Here is a 19646-nt window from a genome sequence, read left to right as displayed (position 1 = left end):
AAGGTTAAGGCTTTCACTTTTGGCTGACCACGGGGTGCAGAGAGCACACATGTTGTGCCCTTTTTGAATACACCCAAGTAGAGCCACTCTGATAACTACCTGCTGCAATGGCCATCGCTTCGCACAAAGGCTGTGTCTGTACTATATCCAGAAAGGTACATTTGCAAGGTAAATACTCTAAATCAGTTCCAGAACTGGAAAAGGACTGTAAAAGTGTGAATCAAACTACCCAACTTTGTTCCAGTTTCTTCGTGACCAAATACGGGATTGCTCCTCAGAGTCCACTAAGACATGCTGTGCAGCTAGGGCTGGGGGGTGTCCGAAGGTTAGTCTTCCAGAGGTGAGGGGACATCACCTGAAGTCCGAAAAACTGGTTAGGGCAGCTGTGGTCTGCCTAGTGCCTAAAACCTGGTCTGTCTGAATGTCCAGGTTCTCGGTGCAAAGAAAATACAGAAGAAGCAGATGTGTGTGCGGGAGTGCATCCAGTGACCAGTTGAGAGAGGACTCCCTACATGGTTGATTTGGTTAACTAACTGAAGCAACATCCATTGTGCCCATCAGTGAGACATCCAGCATCTCCGTCCTGACCTCAGGAGCCTGCTGCCACTGCACGGTGTGACCACTACATAACCTTCAACAACCTGAAGGCCACAACTGCTTAGAAGAAGAGCACCACACTTACCGCACTGCAACTGTGACATGACCCAAGGGGCGGGTATTCTTCGCAACCCTGCTCACAGTACTAAAGGGCTCGCATGCGACCGCAAAGGCAGACAAAGCCCACATGCTGAACAGTGCTTTGAAAGCCAGGTAACAAGGAGCCAAGGGGAGAGGGGTGTCACAGCAGCCAGAGCGCTGACACCATGGCCCACACCGGTGCCAGTTCAGCACCATGTGACTCTGGGCAAATGCTCACTTAATCTCCCCAATGGACCCCTGCGCCTTGAAACCTTAAGCGGTTATATGTTTGCGCTTTATAAATATGGATTATTATTATGCCTGAAATATAGAGTCTTGCACATAGAACTGCATAGTTTCAACCAGACAAGTGGGCAGCCAGAACTCTCGATAAAATACAAAACTGAACAGATCTATTGGTCCCTCACACTGGGCCAGTGATTCTATAGCTATATATTAAAATACTGCCCCTCGTACAATTCTCGCCTGCTATTTCCCTTATGCATTTGTTCTGCCGAGACAGGTGAGAGCTACAGCCACAGCGGGCACAGATGCACTGGTTATCGCCTCTAGCGAGTAAATGAGACAGATACCTGAACTCCATTACCATGTGTAGCAATACAAGCAGGTCCATGCCTCCAATGTTTGAACATGTAAATTGCCCTCATGTGTTAATATGGCAATCCCTCCACCAAACATAGCAGTTTTCCCAAAAGGCCCATTTCCTTATGACAACAACTAATACCTTTCCTTACTGGCGGCGCACACCTCTGTGACCGTGGGCAATACCCCTTTCCATCATCTCAATGTAAGCCTTCAACATTTGTAGCATCAAGCAAGCACATTTTAATCTCTTCTCTTGCCAGAGAGTGAGTTCGACCTCCTCCATTATCCAGACATGAATTCCACTCTCCATCCTATCTAACAAGTAGACACACACACTGATCATACCAACAAACACTGGACTCTAATGCTCCAGGCACATTTCGGCCAAGCTCTAAATAATATTTGCCAGTTTGGAAGCAATCAACAAATAAACAGTGCGCTGAACCTCTAGCTACAGCCACCATCCCCAGATCTTCTGTCATCTCACCCAAAGAAGCTCTGTGTACAGATTTCATCAAATGCACAGGACTAATACAATCCATTATAATAACTAGATTGATGGGGTCTATGTTCTCACTTCCTAATGTCTCAAAGCTTGATCTACAATAAGGTGTCATTAGTTTAATTTGCGCTCACCCATCTTCTTGGTGATTCCCTCGATGAGCTGGGCGACGAGCTGGTGGCCACTGGCTATTAGCGCCTTCTCCTGAGCCAGCTGCTCTAAATTGCCATTGATAGAGGTCTCCATCTTCTTCTGGCTACCCTGCAGCTTCTCCTGCTGAGATAAGAGGTCCTCCTGGCTGCTCACCACCTTCTGCAGAGACTCTGATGTCAGTTCCTTCAGCTCTTGTTGGCCCTCCTGTTAAGACACAAGAGTCCATTCACATGGCAGCTGTATGCAGAGGTTTTTAGTGCCTTCAGTAAAGCAAATATCCAAAGGCACGGCTCTTGCCTTAGCAATATAGACGAGATCTAACTGGTATGCAAAATGCTTAACCAAGGAATGTTGGGGGAGGGACGGGGAGGACGGTTAGTTCCATCCTTAATCACCACGATGAAACGCACTCTATAAAACCATAGAACTCCTTCCGATAGTGTACTAGAATATTACTTAATTACCAATAGGGACATAACTAGCTAACAATTACTAAACGTCTCATGTTACCATATCATTCAGTGTCAAGAAATGAGGCCACCACAAATAAAATATAGACCTAGTCAGTACCCACAAAGTTCAGAGAAAAGAAAAGGGAAATAATCACCTGAAACACTTACAATGGCCAACAAATACCTTAAGTAGCTTCATGGCCTCCAGTTGGTTCACAGCGGTGGACACCAGCGTGTTGACCGTGAGCTCGGTTCGACGTCTGAAGTGCAGCTGCCGAGCCGCGTAGCACACTGCACGAGCCCGGTTACTGACAATGTGGTAGGCATTCCAGGTGTTTGGGTCCATCCCCTGGGTACATTCTGCTAGGGTCTGTTTGGAGAAAGGAAGATTTGTTGGACCACAGAAACAGATAAGTGCCAGGCCAGTGGGGACTAAAGTAAGTGTAAGAAAGTTACAACGTTATTTAATGGTAGTGGGTAAGAAATATTGGATTTACCACGGACCAGGTCACGGACGTGTGGAAACGCACACAAGAACAGTAAGCAAGAACAATATAATGGATGCAAGGATATATGAACTCAGCACACAGACCGACTTGTACTCCCGCGGATTAGCGACAACGTTGCAAGGCCAAACTGCTTTATACATCCATTACCCTCCTGTAGAGGACACTGAAGAAAAATGACATTCCAATACAATCCACTCCTACATGGGTCATACCTTAAGACCCATCTCTCACCAGCTTGCAGAATCCTCTGCTTGGGAAAAACCATAATCTGCAGAGTATAGTTTCAATCTCTCAGAGGTCACAAATAGGACAACTGGTGTGCTAAGCAAACAAAATGCATGCAATTTACAGGGAATCAATACTTACACATCAGGTAACTTTAGTAGCAAAGCCTATGGGTTTCAAGGTGTTCACCCCCAGGAAAAGAAACTATGGCTCGAATATCAGCAGGTATCCCATTAAATGTACATGTATTTTTGATCATGCGGATCCCAAATACTGCATTGTTGTCCCTGGAAGACGCAGGAAGCACGAGCAGCACATGGCGGCACAAATCAGATACTGTTACAGTCAAGGTTAAAAGTAGTATCTGTTCACTAGAGTTTGGGAGTCTGACACTGTAGAACAGGATCAAGCTGATGAGTTATCTGCTGTTACTAAGGCTCTTTTTGACAAGGGTGCCAGGGGCATGGTGCTTTCTGAATGCAAGTAATTCGAAGGCTCCAAAACCTGGAGTTAGGAACAAAAATGTGTGGGGAAGGGTGCGATGTATAGTAATGGGGTGGTGTTAAAGAGTCGTTTGGGATAAGTAACAGGTGATGGAATGGACTCTGCTAGGATGAGAAATTTAAGGCCTCGGTTACCTGAAAGCTCTTGAGAAAACCCTATGCAGGATTACCCTGAATTGCTCACAGCTTGCAGTAAAGTATTCTGTGGAGGATGAGGATGGTCATGAAGTGATTAGTTGTGTGGAAGGTGAGAAGGGAAACGTTTTGAGTGTTTAAAAATGATAATATGCAGAGATTGCTCAAATGGTAACTGATGTTGTAGCACTTCACATTTCAGCATCACCATGGAGAGGGTGAGCGGACAGGTGAAGCACAGGGTCTCCATTTTAAATAGGGGGAGAATCAGGCAGCATTCTCCACATAGGACTGAAATCACTTCCCAAATTTCCCTGTGGCTCGAGCGACAAGGCAAAAACATCGACATCTGTGATATAGCTGGGATAGACTTTAAATATGGCACTGAGATACCCACTAGAAGGACAGGCAGGAGGTGGCTTTGGGTACCACTCAATATTTACCCCAAATCCTAGGTTTAGCTATACAGAGTCTGAAGGAAATATGTCTCAATACATCAGGAGCATAAAGTGAAATAGGTGCACGACATTTAGCACAGGGAGGGTGCACAATGCATGAGATCAAAATAAAACAAACATGTTTAATAGCTACGTTTCTGTATAGTGCTTCATATCACACTTCTGGTGTGTCTAAACACAGTGTTTAACTGACATTTATCTTACCCAAGAGACCACTGTAATTATTGGATTCTGCAGCAATTCCCATATACTTATTCCTTTCTAGCTGCATACTTTCGGCAAACCTGCCACACACTTTGGCCTTCTATTGCCAGATAATCCCAGTGGCCCTAAAACTGTTTGCAGACATTTCACCGCAGGGCAAACACTGATGCACTCTTCATTCCGGTGATTGCCTCCATTCCCCTCCTCACAGGCATTTCACCAACTGCTGCAGCGCTATATAATTAGGTGCTATTTATTACACAAGAAAGGTTTGTCGGATTCACTTTGGTTACTTGGAAAAAGCAAGTAAATGCTTCCCTCTCACACACACAAATTACACACGCTCACGAGAGAAAATGAAAAAGTTGCAGTTTATGACAAATTAAAACTCATTAAGTTGTTCATATCAGTGTAGATGTTATAGAAAAGGGTTCTCTATGATAAGTTCAAAGGTGCTCGTGCAGTGCGTCAAGGGGTGTAGAAACAAAAAAGTATAACTTTTTTTTACAAAGCATAAGCACTAGTTGAGCAAAAAAGCCGGGTCAAGAGTAAAGTTCCTTAAAGTATCAGCAATTGGGACTTTGCGCTACTTTCCAAAATTTGTCATCATCAACATAATATCTTTGAGATCCAGACGTACAAAAGAATGCTGTTGACCTTTCGACCCGCCAGAAGAAAGTTTCAGTAATGTATCAGAAAGGGGTCTTCATCGGGGCAAATAATGGGGATAGACACCCTGTGCCTCATAAAAAACTTGTTTCAACATCTACTGTGTGAGCAAAGAATTTACTCCCAAAAGGTATATTTAAAAGTTAATCACCGGATCAGGTTTATGAAATCAGCAAAGAATTACTGTGGTAACGATTGAGTGGGAATACATTCCTTATGCCACTAAATGGCAAGGATATTTCAACAATGCCCAGTGTCAACAACAATCAGGCAAACTCCTAAAAGGAAAAAAAAATAAAAAAGATAAAGGTAAACTCAACCCTCCTAGTAGATATCAGAAAATGGAGTATGTATATATGGGAGAAAACTGCACTCGCCATGGAGATGCATAAGAAAATTAGTGATTTCTCAGTAACTCTGCATCCTGAGTGAGAACTAAAGAAAAATATGTAAGTAATAAAAAATGATGACCAAAAGGTCCTGAAGGATGCCAAAAGATAGTTCTGTATGAAATTGCCAAAAAGCCCATCGATAACTACCTGCATCAAGCTGGTGGCTTCTTCAACCTGGCTCTGGCATTAGAAAACACCCGCTGATGCGCCACGTATAGATAAAGGAGATGTTGTGTCTCCACATAGACATGCACGTGGAGGCCGGGGAAGTGAGAACCCTACTCCCAAAATGGCCAACATGTATTAGTGTTGTAGGCCTCAGAATGGGACCGCCTACATGTATCATCCTGTCAGGACTCAGCAGGGCATATATTTGCTGAGCCATAAAAACTTAGATTGTAGATGTAAATCAGCCATAATGTAACAGGCGGATTTACAGAATGGCTACTTATGTACAGCATGACTACTTATGTGTGCCTTAAGGACATTACAAATAAGAATGAATAAGGGATAAATGCAGTGAAGATGAAACCAAAATAGTTGTATAATCTAAAAATATCACAAACAAGACTGAAATCATACAATGCGGGTGGAAACCAAATAATGATGGAATTGAACAAAAGAGACATGGAATGTAAGTATTCCTGCAACGTTAGGCAAATATCGAACACAGAGGACATGCTTATCCGTTATTGAAAGTAACCATTTGTAGATTGATTTCCTCAAGTTCATTAGGGCCATTGTGACCAGTGTTCAATTTACACTCTCTGTTAAATGTAGCGGTGATATCACCGCCTCTTGGGTCTTTAACATTTTTTTCAAGTACGAACCACCTTAACTCATCAGCCTTGTGGTTGCTGCTGGAAAAATGTTCCAATGGCAGTGCTCCCAGAGTTGCGCATCAGCCACGACTGCAATGTTGCAAGATCTTGGCTTTTACTTTTTGTCTGGTTTGCCCCACATGAGAAAGATCACACGGACATTTGATGATGTAAATGACATTTGTTCTATTACAAGGGTAAATCTCTTGCTGTTGAATTCAAATTCCTTACATTCCATAGTCAAATCACAAGCTTTACAAGCCCCACATGTATAATGACCATGAACCAGGGGGAAGTTCCAATGGGCACGCAAATCAATAGGTACTGATGAGGATAACAATGCTCCGACTACATGGTTTCATTTCATTTCATTCTTTATTTCCATCGAATAGATCATAAAAGAGTACATCCAAGGTTTAGGAAAATGCGCTTGGTTAATACAAGTTCATTCTACAGTGGTTAAAAAAAAAGAAAAAAACATTGCAGATTTCATCCAATTATACAGAATCAGGCAGTTACAGTGGTTTGCCTATCGTAAATCACAAGTCCGAATTAAAAGTATCATATATTGAATGCACTGTGAATCAGTTAGATGTCAACAAAGCATGAAATTGTTTTAACATTTATACCGAATCTATATCAGAGTGCATGCTACGAGTACGTATATTGCACATCGCAGTTAAGAATTTGGCTATTGCAAACACAATCGGAGGTGAAACGTCCGTCTTTACTACTCTATAAGCGGGCAAGTAATGCCTGAACCCCAGGTTTTTAAGAAGGGGAACAAGCCAGTACTTTCTGGTTTTCTGGTAAGCATTACAGAAAAATAAAACATGCAAATCGTTTTCCTGATGGTACTTGCATGCTGGACAAAGCTCTGGGGTAGGGGGGTGCGACCAGGTGCTGCTGAATGCTCTAAGAGGGAGTGTGCCATACCTCCACTGTAAAAATAATTTTCTTGTGAGGGCAGGGCTGATTGAATCAAGGACGAGTTCCCGATGGTATGAGTCTTTGGATTTAATGAATAATTGAGTTAAAGACCCCATGCGAGGATTGTGTAGTAAAGATGCTATTTTGAAATCATAGTAGTCCTGTGATAAAGATTTGCGCGAAACCTTGCTACAAGCATTTAATGGGTCCAACCACAGTTCGGACCTGCCCAGGCTCTCGCATGTCTTTTTTATATATTTTAGCCAGGGAATGTTAATTATGTTTGGTAGAGATAAGATCTCTTGTAACTCCATCCGGTAGCTCAAGAGCTCTGGGGTACTCCAGATTCGTCGCCAGAAAGTTAGTGGTTTTAGTCCCAACTCTTCCTCAATTGATCTTAGGCCCAGATCTAGTCTGAGCGGGAAGAGTGGGGTGCTTGCTGGTAAGGCCACCATCTGCCTGATAAATGTATTCTCAGTGGTTGTCGGGTTTTGGGCAGGTATATGCCCCCCCCCGTGTGTAACTGTCCCCCGGGCCTGCATTTTATAAATTTGGAGCACTGGGCCGAGGGGTTTGTGAGTTGATATGTTTGCCATCCTGGAGATACCACCCGTTAACTGTGCTAATTTAATGTTAGCCTTTGTCCGATGTGTATCCCAGGTCAGATTTTGATTGATGGTCACACCCAGATACTCAAGTGTATGAACCCTCTCTAATCTCAGTGTGCCTATGGTGGGATTGGGGCGTGTTGAAGGTGGGGGACTGAGAATCATGTATTTAGTTTTCAGGGCGTTGATCTCCAGTCCCCGCTCAGCACAAAAGGTTTCGAACCCATCCAAGACCCGTTGTATTCCCATTGGGGATTTTGACAACAGCAGGGTGTCGTCCGCAAACATAATAGCGGGCACCCTGCTGCCGTTGAGCTTTGGAGCATCGATGTCTGCTATCCCATTCAGGTGGTCGATTACCCCGTTAACAAAGAGGCAGAACAGGGTCGGTGCAAGCACACAACCCTGTCTCACCCCCCGGTCAACGGGGAATCTTCCTGAAAGCATCCCGTTTCTACCGCACCTGACCCGTGCAAAGTTGTCATGGTGGAGTCTTATCAGGATGTTCAGGATGTCAGGAGGGATAGCCATCTCCGCCAACACAGTCCACAGTCTAGATCTTGGGACCAAATCAAAGGCGGCGCGCAGGTCTACAAAGACCGTGTAGAGGCTGCCTCCCTCGATTGTTGCAGTTTTCCAGAACAGATGATTCAGTCGGAAAATCTGGTCCGTTGTTGAGATCTTCCTTTGGAAAGCCACCTGATAGGGGCTAAGAATGGAGAACTCCTCAATCCAGTTTTGGAGGCGGTCAAGTATCAGCCTGCCGAATAGTTTTTGGGACACATCGATAAGGCTGATGGGCCTGTAGTTGGCTGGAAGCAGAGGCGATCCCTTCTTGAATATAGGGACAATCTCTGCTCCCAGCCAAGTACAGGGCACCTCCATGCCCCTCAGAACAGCGTTAAAAATTGACAACAAATAGGGAGCCCAAATATCCGGTTCTTGTTTGAAGATGTCGCCCGGAAGGCCATCTAGGCCAGGCGCCTTTCCTGAGGCCAGTCCTGAAATGGCCACCCGTACCCCTGCCTCTGTGAAAAGATACCCCTCTAGCAATGTGTCAGTAGTGGGCATTGCATCGGTTGAGGCCCTATCTCCAGCCGTATACAAGGTCTGGAAATGATCTTGCCAGACCTCGGCTGAGATGTTAGGCTCAATTGCGGGAGACAGTTCCTCAGACCCTGCATTCACTAATCGCCAAAACTTCCGGGAGTCCCTCACAGCTAGTGCGGTGGTCAGATTCTCCCAATTGTCATAGACCCATTCGGCCTTGGCATGGGTGATCATTCGCTTATAATCCTTTCTCCTTTCCTGTATAAGAGATCTGTTTTTGCCTCCCTTGAGGGTAGTCAGTAGGTCAGATTTAGCTTTTCGTCAAGCCGCATTGTACCAAGTAGGACGATGAGGCCTTCCTCCCCCTGACTTACCCATAGAGAAAAGAACTTCAGCCATGGACTTGATAAGGTCCTCATGTGCCACCCAGAGTTTTGTGTGCGCATCACCGCAGTTAGGTTGGTCCATTAATGCGCTCACCCTTTCAAAAATAGAGATGACACGGGCATACAGCCCGGAGACCTTCTCTGGGTTGGCAGCTAACTTTTCCCACCTCACTCTCCGTCTATTGCTGGCCAGGGACAGTCCCATTTCAGGCACATCTGCCCCGCCCCCATTTGGAATAACAGTGCCAGGGAGGGAGTATTCTAGTTCTAGCGCGTTGTGAACGCTATCCTCCCTGGGTATCACCCTGAAGTCCTCGATACGTGACCAGGAGGACAGTGGAACAAAAATGTAATCCAGTCTTGACTCCCTTCCCACTTTATTAAATGTGCATTTTGGGGGAATGTCAGACTTTGTGCGTCCGTTACAAGCCCTGATGCCATGATTAAGAGAAAGTGGTGATCTGTACCGCGAGGGGTGTCCAAGCTCTAGGTGGGGGGGGGGGGGGGTGACTAGGCACATCGCATCTTCCTCCAGTGGTATCTCATCAGATAATCCTGCGAGAGGCTCGAAAAGGGAATTCAGGTCTCCTCCCACCAGGAATGGAATTCCCTGTGGGAGATCACTAAGGAAGGCGGAACGTTCCTCTATGGTACTCGATTCCCTGGTTACATTCATCGGCCTTGAAAAAACGTTTACCAGTGCCAGTTTACTGGAATTTGACCATTCCAGGATGACACATTGAATGTCATCCGAAGCTGTGGGATAAGGTGCAGCTTTACAACCTAGGTGTGTAGCCACCCAAATCGCAAGGCCGCCAGAAGGCCTCCCCTTGCCCCCCCCATCTCGCAGGGGTAGAGAATACCGCGAAGCCAGAACGGGAGTATTCCTCCCATGCCCAGGTTTCTTGGAATAGACAAATGTCTTTGCTGCCCACAAAGGTGCTCCACTCTGGGCAGTCAAGCTTATTTCCCAAGCCAGCCAAGTTCCATGAGAGCATCTTTAACGGAATCGGTCTGGGATTGGGAACGGAACTTGGGGCAATCCTCATGTCAGGTTGCCAACAGGTGGTGGTGGTGTGGTTTCGACCGAATCCCCTTGATTACCTGCCGGTTCCCCATGAGTGAGCAACATCCCCAATTGGGGGGGGGGGGGTTTGCCATCCTAGTCCTAGTGCTGTTCGGCGCGGACCATAGTCCCTATAAAACGATCAGTGTGACTGTTAGATCGACTATTGTTTCCCTCCTCGTCACCCCTGATTCGCTGTTGGCCCACCCGCCCCCACTTCTGGAAGTGTCAATCAATCATGTCCAGGCAGCTGAACCTATTGTACGTGTTAAAGTAGGCAGGCTGCCTGGCTATGTGCCGGTGGGAGTCTCCCCCCTTCCAGCCTCCCCACCCATCCCCTCGTCTAGGGACTGTTTCCCATCCCTCCTCATCAGGTACATACTTCGAGGGTGAGTAAAAAAAGAAAGAGGTAAGGATTGAATAGAAGTCCCCAGGTCACGATAAGGCCAACCACAGATGTGGGAAACAGTCCTGTGATCCCTGAAGTTGATCACGGCACAGTCCCCTTTGATTGATTTCCTTGAGTTGCCAACCCAGGGGACTCTTCTTGCCGTGAGAACCTCGCTCACTATTCCTTTGGGGAGAGGTCGATTTAAGGAGAGCCAGCTGGCCACCTTGTTCTTAAGAGAAGTGGCTGATTCTATGGTCTCCGGTTTCAACTCCGGTATGCCAGCTAGGATGACTACATATGGTCCCGCCTCTGGGGGAAGATTTAGAGGCCTAATTTTGTGTGTCCTAACCGGGTCTCCTTGATTGACTATGGTGTTAGACCCTGGGCGAGTCAGTTGGCGTGCTCCTTTAGTTGGCTGGGAAGATAAAAAGTGGGTGGTGATCGGCACAGGTTGTACGGTTTTAGTGGGCTGTCTAACCTCCTTCACTGATGGAACTAGTGTAACCCTCTTATTCTTAGGCTCAGCACCACCCCTATCGGCCTGGTTATCCACTTTGAGGGCATCTGTTAATCTGACCGTTGATTTTTCTATGATCGTTAGCCTGGCCTCGATTTTTGTTAGGCGGGCTTCTAAAGGGCTAAGGAGAGACTTCAGGAGAGCGGCGATGTTAGGGATGGTAATGTCACCTCCTTCCGTCAGACTAGGGTTGGAATTCACCTGCTCCGTTGCCCCCAGGGGTGCGTTTACTTGGAATGTTGGTCTGGTTTTCTCAGGCAATGTCTGTGCAGATTTGCCATTTTCTACAGAGTCGGCTTCCAGTACGGGATTAAGCATGGCAGTTTTTGCCTTACGACCGCCTGGGTTTTGGGGGACTCTTTTCCTTTTTGGTATAGCTCCTTCCCTAGCTCCCTGTTTTGAGCGACTATCTCTGGGATTGGGGCTAGCATTGTTGGCAACAGGGAGGGGGGGGGGGGGGAGGGAAACCAGATGGTGTGTAGATCTGTGGTGGGGTTAGTGGGTGGGGTAGATCATTAAAAGAGATTGAAATATCTACATCAGACATAGCCACTATCCCACTATTCCCATTGTCCCCTGTAGCAAGCGGGATGCAATCAAGTTCTTTCTCGGGGGTCCTTGCTTGTGCTATAGTTCCCATAGAAGATCTTCTTACCCACTCGATTTCCTGGGATATGCGCCGTTCCAGTACTGTAATTTCATCGATCAGGAGAGCGCCTGCTTTAACAAAGTAATTGTCCAGAGTGCCAGTTAGAGATCCACCTGCCAGAGCACTTTTGCTCCTTGTTTCTCTGGTAGACATGGTCCTTTCCCTACTCCCAATATCTGACTAGGGCTTGCGGGTGAAGAGCCAAGGGGGGTGGCCCGGTCCGGTCTCGCCCGTGCTCGAACGGGCTACAACGGGCCCGCCCTTGGCCCGGGCCCGCCCTTGGCCCGGGCCCGCCCTTGGCCCGGGCCCGCCCTTGGCCCGGGCCCGCCCTTGGCCCGGGCCCGCCCGGGCCCGCCCTTGGCCCGGGCCCGCCCTTGGCCCGGGCCCGCCCTTGGCCCGGGCCCGCCCTTGGCCCGGGCCCGCCCTTGGCCCGGGCCCGCCCTTGGCCCGGGCCCGCCCTTGGCCCGGGCCCGCCCTTGGCCCGGGCCCGCCCTTGGCCCGGGCCCGCCCTTGGCCCGGGCCCGCCCTTGGCCCGGGCCCGGCGCGCGCATCCCACGACTCGGGTATGGGAGACGCCTATGTACCTGGGCAGGCGTGGGCGTGGTCCGGGAAGAGGAGACCGCTGATGGAAGCGTAGGTTGCCGGTCCTCGCAGTCCCTACCGTTCCCAAATGGCCAGAGCAACAGAAACCTTCACCAAAGTCCAACCGCTGTGAGCGGCTCCCGCGAAGCGGGGGCCGCGAGCGGTAATGAGGCTGCAGGCGGGGGCGTGGTCCGGGAAGAGGAGACAGCTGATGGAAGCGTAGGCTGCCGGTCCTCGCAGTCCCTACCGTTCCCAAATGGCCAGAGCAACAGAAACCTTCACCAAAGTCCAACCGCTGCGAGCAGCACTACATGGTTTCATATATTTTTCCCTCTTTTAATTGCAAATAAAGGTTTGTCTGTGGTGTCAATATCATCTTGGATCAGACTCCAATGCTTATTGATAACTCTCTTTATCTCACTGCAACGGAAGCAAATGTTTGTCTGCCCTATTGGTGACCTTATTGGGTTTAGGTTCCAGAAGATACTCTCTAGGAAAATACGAGGCTTCTCTTCTGGCTCACTTCACGAAAACCAAAGCCGCTCAAGTAACGTGGAGATCAGGACAACGGATTCTGAAAAAAAATCCTGAGATGTATTCAATAGCTTTCTCCACGTATAAAAAGTTAATCCAACAGAACCATTTCTTGTGTAATATCATATGTTGCCCAGGTTCTGAGGAACACAGGGTTATCCCATAGTTGATAAAAATGTAATAAGGTGCTGCAGTGCAAGTGGCGAAATGTCAATAGACCCAAAAATAAAAAAGTACGACACAAAATCGACAAACCCCTGAAAATACCCCTTTTAGTACAACTCAAAGCACTGATGAAGGACAGTAGGCTGTTGGCCTTTCCACCTCAGACAGTAGACTTCAGTCAACAGTAAGGATTTAATTCACTAAGCCATCAAATGTAGTGCATAATGCAATAAAAGAAGTGACATGTGAAAGGAAGATTAGAGTTTATCATACAATAGTAAAGCAATATTATGCAGTGGCAGAGGACTCCCAGGTAGGTAATGACCAGGGTGCAGTCAGGCAGTTCCAGGGTGAAGCAGAATGCTCCACCTCACCCTGGTTATACCCACCAGGGAGTGCTGTCCCTCCGTAGATAATATTGCCATCATAAATCAGACCCTTAACATTTGGCTGAAATTCACAGAATGAATTGTTATAGAGTGCTCCGGAAGCGAGATATGGGAGAAATGGAGGACATGAGTGAGAAGCCACATTGATGCACCCCAGGGAAGTGGCTATCAACTTGACTGCATTTAATTCAGGTCTAACTCCTGCCTAGGGTGTAATATAATAATACAGATTGCACAATACAGGTAAAGCGGCAACTCAGGCTTGTCTTTGATGTCATGCGGCAAAGGGAGACTTTTTACACAATATGGTGATGCTCCCACATTCAGGGTAATCGACATTGCTCTCCAGACGAACCCCAATTACATTCTGTTGGGAACCCTGAATGATGTAGAGTCTCCAAGTTTTCAACTCTTATTTAGTGCCCTTGGTTTGATGGTGGCTTAGAGACGTGGCTAAGCGATGGGGCGAAACTGAGGTGTCCACTATCGAAGAATGTAAGAGGGGCATGGACCTCTACATGGCGGCATTGAAGGTCACCTTTCACAGTAGGGGTTGCCCTCCTTAAACTTCTCAGAGTCTGGGGCCGTTGGATGGATTACTATGGACTGGAGCTGATGGATGGGGCTGAAGGGCCCATAGAGAGCGTAAAACCTTACACAACACAATGAGGAGATGGTCATTTGAAGCATCTAAGATACACAGCGTGCCGGGATATGATGTTGGTTCAACGTATACTGTGGAAAATTGTCGAGGATATAGTATATTTTTTCGATACATTTGCCACCGCTTGGGAAACTACATACTGTGTAATTGTTCTCCTTCCAACTGTTTCAATGTAATAAATACCTACATGGTTGTTACGAAATAAAATAAATATATTAAAAAATAATATAAAGTTGGAAAACAAAAAACACTCCCCATCCCCCAACCAACACAAAGGGCAGGAGGGGGCAAGCAACACGAAGGACAGCAAGTACGGGAGAGAGCTAAGAACACAGGATAAGCAATAATGTGGGAGAGGGGTGAGAGTGAGGGAGCAACAACACATGAGGGAGTAAGGCGAGCAGCAAGCAAAGAGGACAGGGTAAACAAGTAAAAGGGAAAAAAAGTAAATCTGAAACCGCAAACAGTGAAAAGACACAGTGAAACAAGGAAGCAGTGTTGCATGGATTCTGCTGGTAAAGTAGGACTGTACAGGATGACAGTCTCTCTCTCTTCAACGTCTGTACCCATTGGCCCAAATCTTAGCTAGCTCCCAGTGCCTCACCTCAACTCCTAGCCTACCTTGAGTAGCAGGTGGTGTCGGTGGCCTCAAACATGAAACTAGTCCCAAGTGAACCATGGAAACAAATTCTATACCTTCCATTGCTCACCCAATCATTCATACACACAAGAAAGGACACAAAGAAAGTTTAACATACATTTATTGAAACTATTGTAGTCTATTATGTAGCAATGGTGCTGTGTTCTTTAGGTAGATGCAAATAACCAAAGTTATTAGCATTACTAACAGAATATATTTTACAAACATCCCAACCATGGAAAATGTTCTATCTGGCTAATCTATCCTTGGTGTACGATCACAGGGATTTATATTTGATATCTGGGATTAGCCTCTGACCCCATACCTGGAGTATGTAGGTAAGTGGTCCAAATGGCGAGTGTAAACTCAGTTTATGCTGAGCTGCGCGTTAGGCACCGTTTTCATTCCAGAACAGTCATCTCCACCGGAATGCTCCTCTCTGCCCCCTAAGTGGACGAGACTCATTTTTTATGATAACAACCACGAGTTGGAAGATGCAACTGTGCAACCGTGTTACTTCTAAAAGCTAGGAGCTGTTGCTGAGCAAGCAAAGAAAACAGTACACTAGGTTATGTAATCCGAGCAATACGACATATGCAGATCGAATCCCAAGAAGAGTCCCTGAATAAAAAGAAACATGTACAGCGTATTCCCAGAACAATGTTGCGAAAACAAAAAGTATTATATGTGGCTATGCAGAGCGGAGTCAGCCTAAAACATGTAAAGCACTAACCTAAGTAGGCCCAGAAGGGAAATCACTACAGCAGAACTTGGGTCAAGCTCCAGGGGAGGGACAAACACAGGAAGAAACGAGAGTACCAATTAGGCCAACCAACAGTAAGTTCCAGTCCCCTGTATGCTAATAAAATGTCTCACAAATGACAGCACATGGCCTGTGTCAGTCGAGACCAATAAGGCTTGCTGTAAAAAGCTGTAGTAATGACACCTGAAATGTGTAGTTTGCAGGCCCGATAAAAAAGCAATAGACTAGCACTTACACCAGTAGGGTTGGCGAGCATGGCTCCTTGTCATCTGTCAAGCTGGTAGCTCACAGATATGTCTGCTGTTCCTTTACCTAGACTAGGACGTCTGCACGACCGGTATTCCTGTGCAGGTAAATAAGCAATGCCATACAAACCAACCTCTCATTCGCAGTCTGTCAGGATTAAGGAGTTGCCATCAGCTGGAACCACAAAGTACCCAAAATTCTCAGACTCCAATGCACGCCCCTCCTCGTGGATACAGGGAAGGTAGTCTGTCCAGTAGCCGGCTTCCTGCTGCAGCAGCAACTTTTAGAGTGACGAACTGTCATTATTTTGGCAGGATTGGCCTGCAATTCTGACATCTAGCCATAAAACGCTGAACTCCTCCAGGACCAAACAAGTCTTGATTTTTGCTTGGGGTGTTGAAAGGGACATGCTGAGCTCAGAGTAGCCGATTTATTCATTGCATATGAATAACCAGTCCATCCCCTCCCCCACAAATACTAAAAGTGTTTAGTCTTATCCCAAGTCCTCAGAATCTTTGGGAAAAAAATTAGCAGAGTTATTGTCCTAATGCACACAATTTCGTTGTATGGGGAGGTCAAGATTATATACTAGGCCTTCTAGTCATTCTTTTTACAATTTTCCTGGGACGAGAACAATTCTGATGGAAAGGTCCAGGTTCTGTCCTGCACAACGAATGGCACGGTGTTGGCCTGCTGCCCAGATCTTTGATCTAGTGTTTAACATTAGCATCTTTTGGTACAGTAATAAAGCCAGGAATAGATACAAAGACTCCTAATTCCACAGCTTAAATCTACTCACTAAACCAGATGTAGTGTTTACTCACCATCATAATAGAGCGGGTTTCAAAGTAAGCCTAATGTTTGCGGATACAGTCCACAGGTAGAAGGATATTACAAAGCCTTTTTTCCATGTTGTGGGGCAGCAGGTGGTTTCTGGTCAGTATCCACTATTGTTTGCCATCACAGCCCCAGGGTCTAAGATACTATTGAAATTCAACCAAGCTATTCTCTCAGTATACTCGACTCCCCAATGGTAGCGTCAGTGAGCAGTTAAGGCCAACTTCTGAGTGTTGTAAAGGGAATGCAACTAAGATACATTATGTCATACTAACCACACTTCAGCTTCATGTCCAGTTAGATCTATATCCTTTAAATAAATTAGTGGCTTAATTTAGAGCGGAGCATGATGGAATTAACCTCACCTACACAAAGTCTCCATGTTTCATCTAAAGACAAAATATGCACATTGCATATCAACATAGGCTTCAATATCTAGGGTTACCCCATCAGAAGTTGGATCCCGTTGCATTTCTTCAGCCTACTGACTGCAATTTGACTGTTCTCAACACAGCACTAAAACACCAGGCACTTTACTCTTTAAAATAAGCTGCGCCTTAATGGGATAAAGAGAATCATCATGGCAGATACTCGGATGACATCAACAGCCTCTGTGAAGTAGTCACAGTGGGATAAAATCCTTCATCAGAAGCAAATACCCATCTGCCTTTTCTTGTATTGGTATTTATAGAATATATCCTACTAATTGCAAGGCCCACAACACTCTGGAATATCGAGTAAGCCGCTGTGTATTAATTGTTCGGCACTTCACAGCCCTGACAAGATCATGATGCACATGGATTTGCAACAGTTCCTTCAGGTGAATGGCTGAAAGGGTGTTGCTTGTTGTATGCTCTAAACTGCAACTATTCGATGCAGTGTATGAGGTTTTTAGGTATGGTAGTACATTAGAACATAAACAAATACTGATGGCAAAGGATAGATCAATGCAGTGACCTGCCAACACAGACTTCTGGTGAGTCGAGTAAATTGTATTGTTATTGTTCTGATATTCATGTGGTTGAAGCTTATCCTTATTTTCACAGGGAAGTGGTTTCATAGTTTACAGGTTTGGACAGAGCAGGAGAACTTACCTATGTAGGTTCTTCTGAAGGGAAGGCATGATTGGGAGTGGTGCTGTTAAAGATCTAATTTTCCTCCTCGGACTGTAGAAATAAATGGTTCAGCACTATAGTTTACCCCATGAGTGAAGCAGAGTCTTTTGAAAGATATTAGTCTTTGATCAGGTAAACCGTGCACGGCCTTAAGGACAGGAGTGATATGGCTGCATGAGTTCAGGATAAGAACTTGTCTGGCTGCAGCTTCCCATTTGTGGAAGTTGATTAAACACATTCTAAGTCCAATATAGAGGCCACTGGCATAGACAAGGCACAGCAGAGTCGGTGCCTTAGAATGTGCTACGTGACACTGTTGATTTTAAATTGGATGAAAGTTAAGAGTCCAGAATAACCTCCAATTTATTTCTGTTAATCTGGTGGTGGGGGGCATTCACTCTCCTTAGACTAGGTCTAGACCATGTAGAATAGATGCGATACAGTTGTGTATGCCCGACAATATTTGCAAGCTGTAAATTAGGCAGTTTTAAATAGGATCCTTTCAGATATATACACCATGGTCAATCAAACCATCAGAGAAGGGATCCTTTCAGGAGAGCGTGCAAAGCAGAAAGAAAATGAAATATATTTAGCACAACCCCCTGTGAGCATCCCATGCACTCATTTATCATGTTGTTCTGGAGTACAAGAATCATCCTTCCAGCCGACACTGGATATTCATTACATCGTTGCAGCTCATGGGCTCTCCACGTGCCATGCATGTCAAGCAAGGGTATGCCTGGGGCAGGGCCACTTTTCTCTCAGTCTGTGAGACAGCGAAGGCAGCAGTCCCAGGCTGAAAGTGGCTTCACATGGCTCTGTCTTGGGAAGCTCTCCACTCAGAACAAGTAACCCTGACCCACTGGCCCTTCCACTGTGGACGGCATCCAACTACTACCCCTTACTCTCCGTATCCTCGGTTGAGGTGGGCAGCCACCCACACCGGTTAATAATCAAATTTCTTGATATTCATTTTCCCACAATACAGCGATGGTCCCCTATATCCATTACAAAGAACGGAGTCCTCGGAGCACCTTGCATCAACGATTCCGAACATCCCCATCAGTGTACAGCATGACCTCAGGTCCCATCATCCATTAGAGATGACTCTTACAGGGTCTACAAAACGTGGCTCTCCCAATCCCCCATACACCACCTACTATTTCCTCCACCTGACATTTATCACATGAATTTGTTTTAATCATTCTTGTTTGTTTATTCTTTTTGGTCATTGTTTTAAATTTGAGTTGTGTGTCCTGTCATATTATAAATGTGTCCTTTTATAGGTACCTTGAAGAGTTATAGGTTTCTGCCATTGTTTCCTGGCTTTGCAAATGAAATAAGTACAACTACAATTTCTTAAACCCTGAATCCACCTCACGCTGCTGGACAGCACAACCTCAAACCCACCTCATTAACTCACACATGGCATCCTGAAAGGACTTCATCTTACACAAACTGATAGCTTGTCCTTACAAGATACTTCCTGAAGTTCCACTAATTTACGCCTTTGCTTACCATCTCCTCAGTGCATGGGTAGGTTGGACGCCCCTCCACCGATGCTTGACAGTTGAACAGTGCCACCCCCAGCTTGGCCAATTCTTCCTCCGACAGGTCTGTACAGGAGGCCTGCAGCTGACTCACAACCTATTAAGTCAACAACAAAACAGCAGCAAATAAATATCTGCAACTCATCTCCAGCACAGACAAGACTGCTAACAGCTGATCAGTGATGTTACGATGGGTAAAACAAAATCAGTCCAAAATAAGAAAATAGTCAGTGCTTTGTAAAATCCCCCTCACTATA

General features: G+C 46.0%; 1 protein-coding gene across 1 annotated transcript in view; it reads right to left on the bottom strand.

Moving 5' to 3' along the window:
* LOC144827087 (protein brambleberry-like) overlaps positions 1-19646 on the bottom strand; it is a 184138-nt gene that overhangs the window by 132587 nt on the left and 31905 nt on the right. Inside the window, exons 3-5 of the mRNA XM_078685531.1 lie at positions 19358-19486; positions 2576-2761; positions 1921-2143 (exon numbers count right to left, since the gene is read on the bottom strand). Coding sequence (XP_078541657.1) covers positions 1921-2143; positions 2576-2761; positions 19358-19486 — 538 coding nt within the window. The remainder of the gene's footprint in view (positions 1-1920; positions 2144-2575; positions 2762-19357; positions 19487-19646) is intronic.

Source organism: Lissotriton helveticus, chromosome 4_1, assembly GCF_964261635.1.
Source record: "Lissotriton helveticus chromosome 4_1, aLisHel1.1, whole genome shotgun sequence".
Lineage (NCBI taxonomy): Eukaryota > Metazoa > Chordata > Amphibia > Caudata > Salamandridae > Lissotriton > Lissotriton helveticus.
The sequence above is the reverse complement of the archived record's forward strand: the minus strand, read 5'-3'. Positions and strand labels throughout refer to the sequence as shown.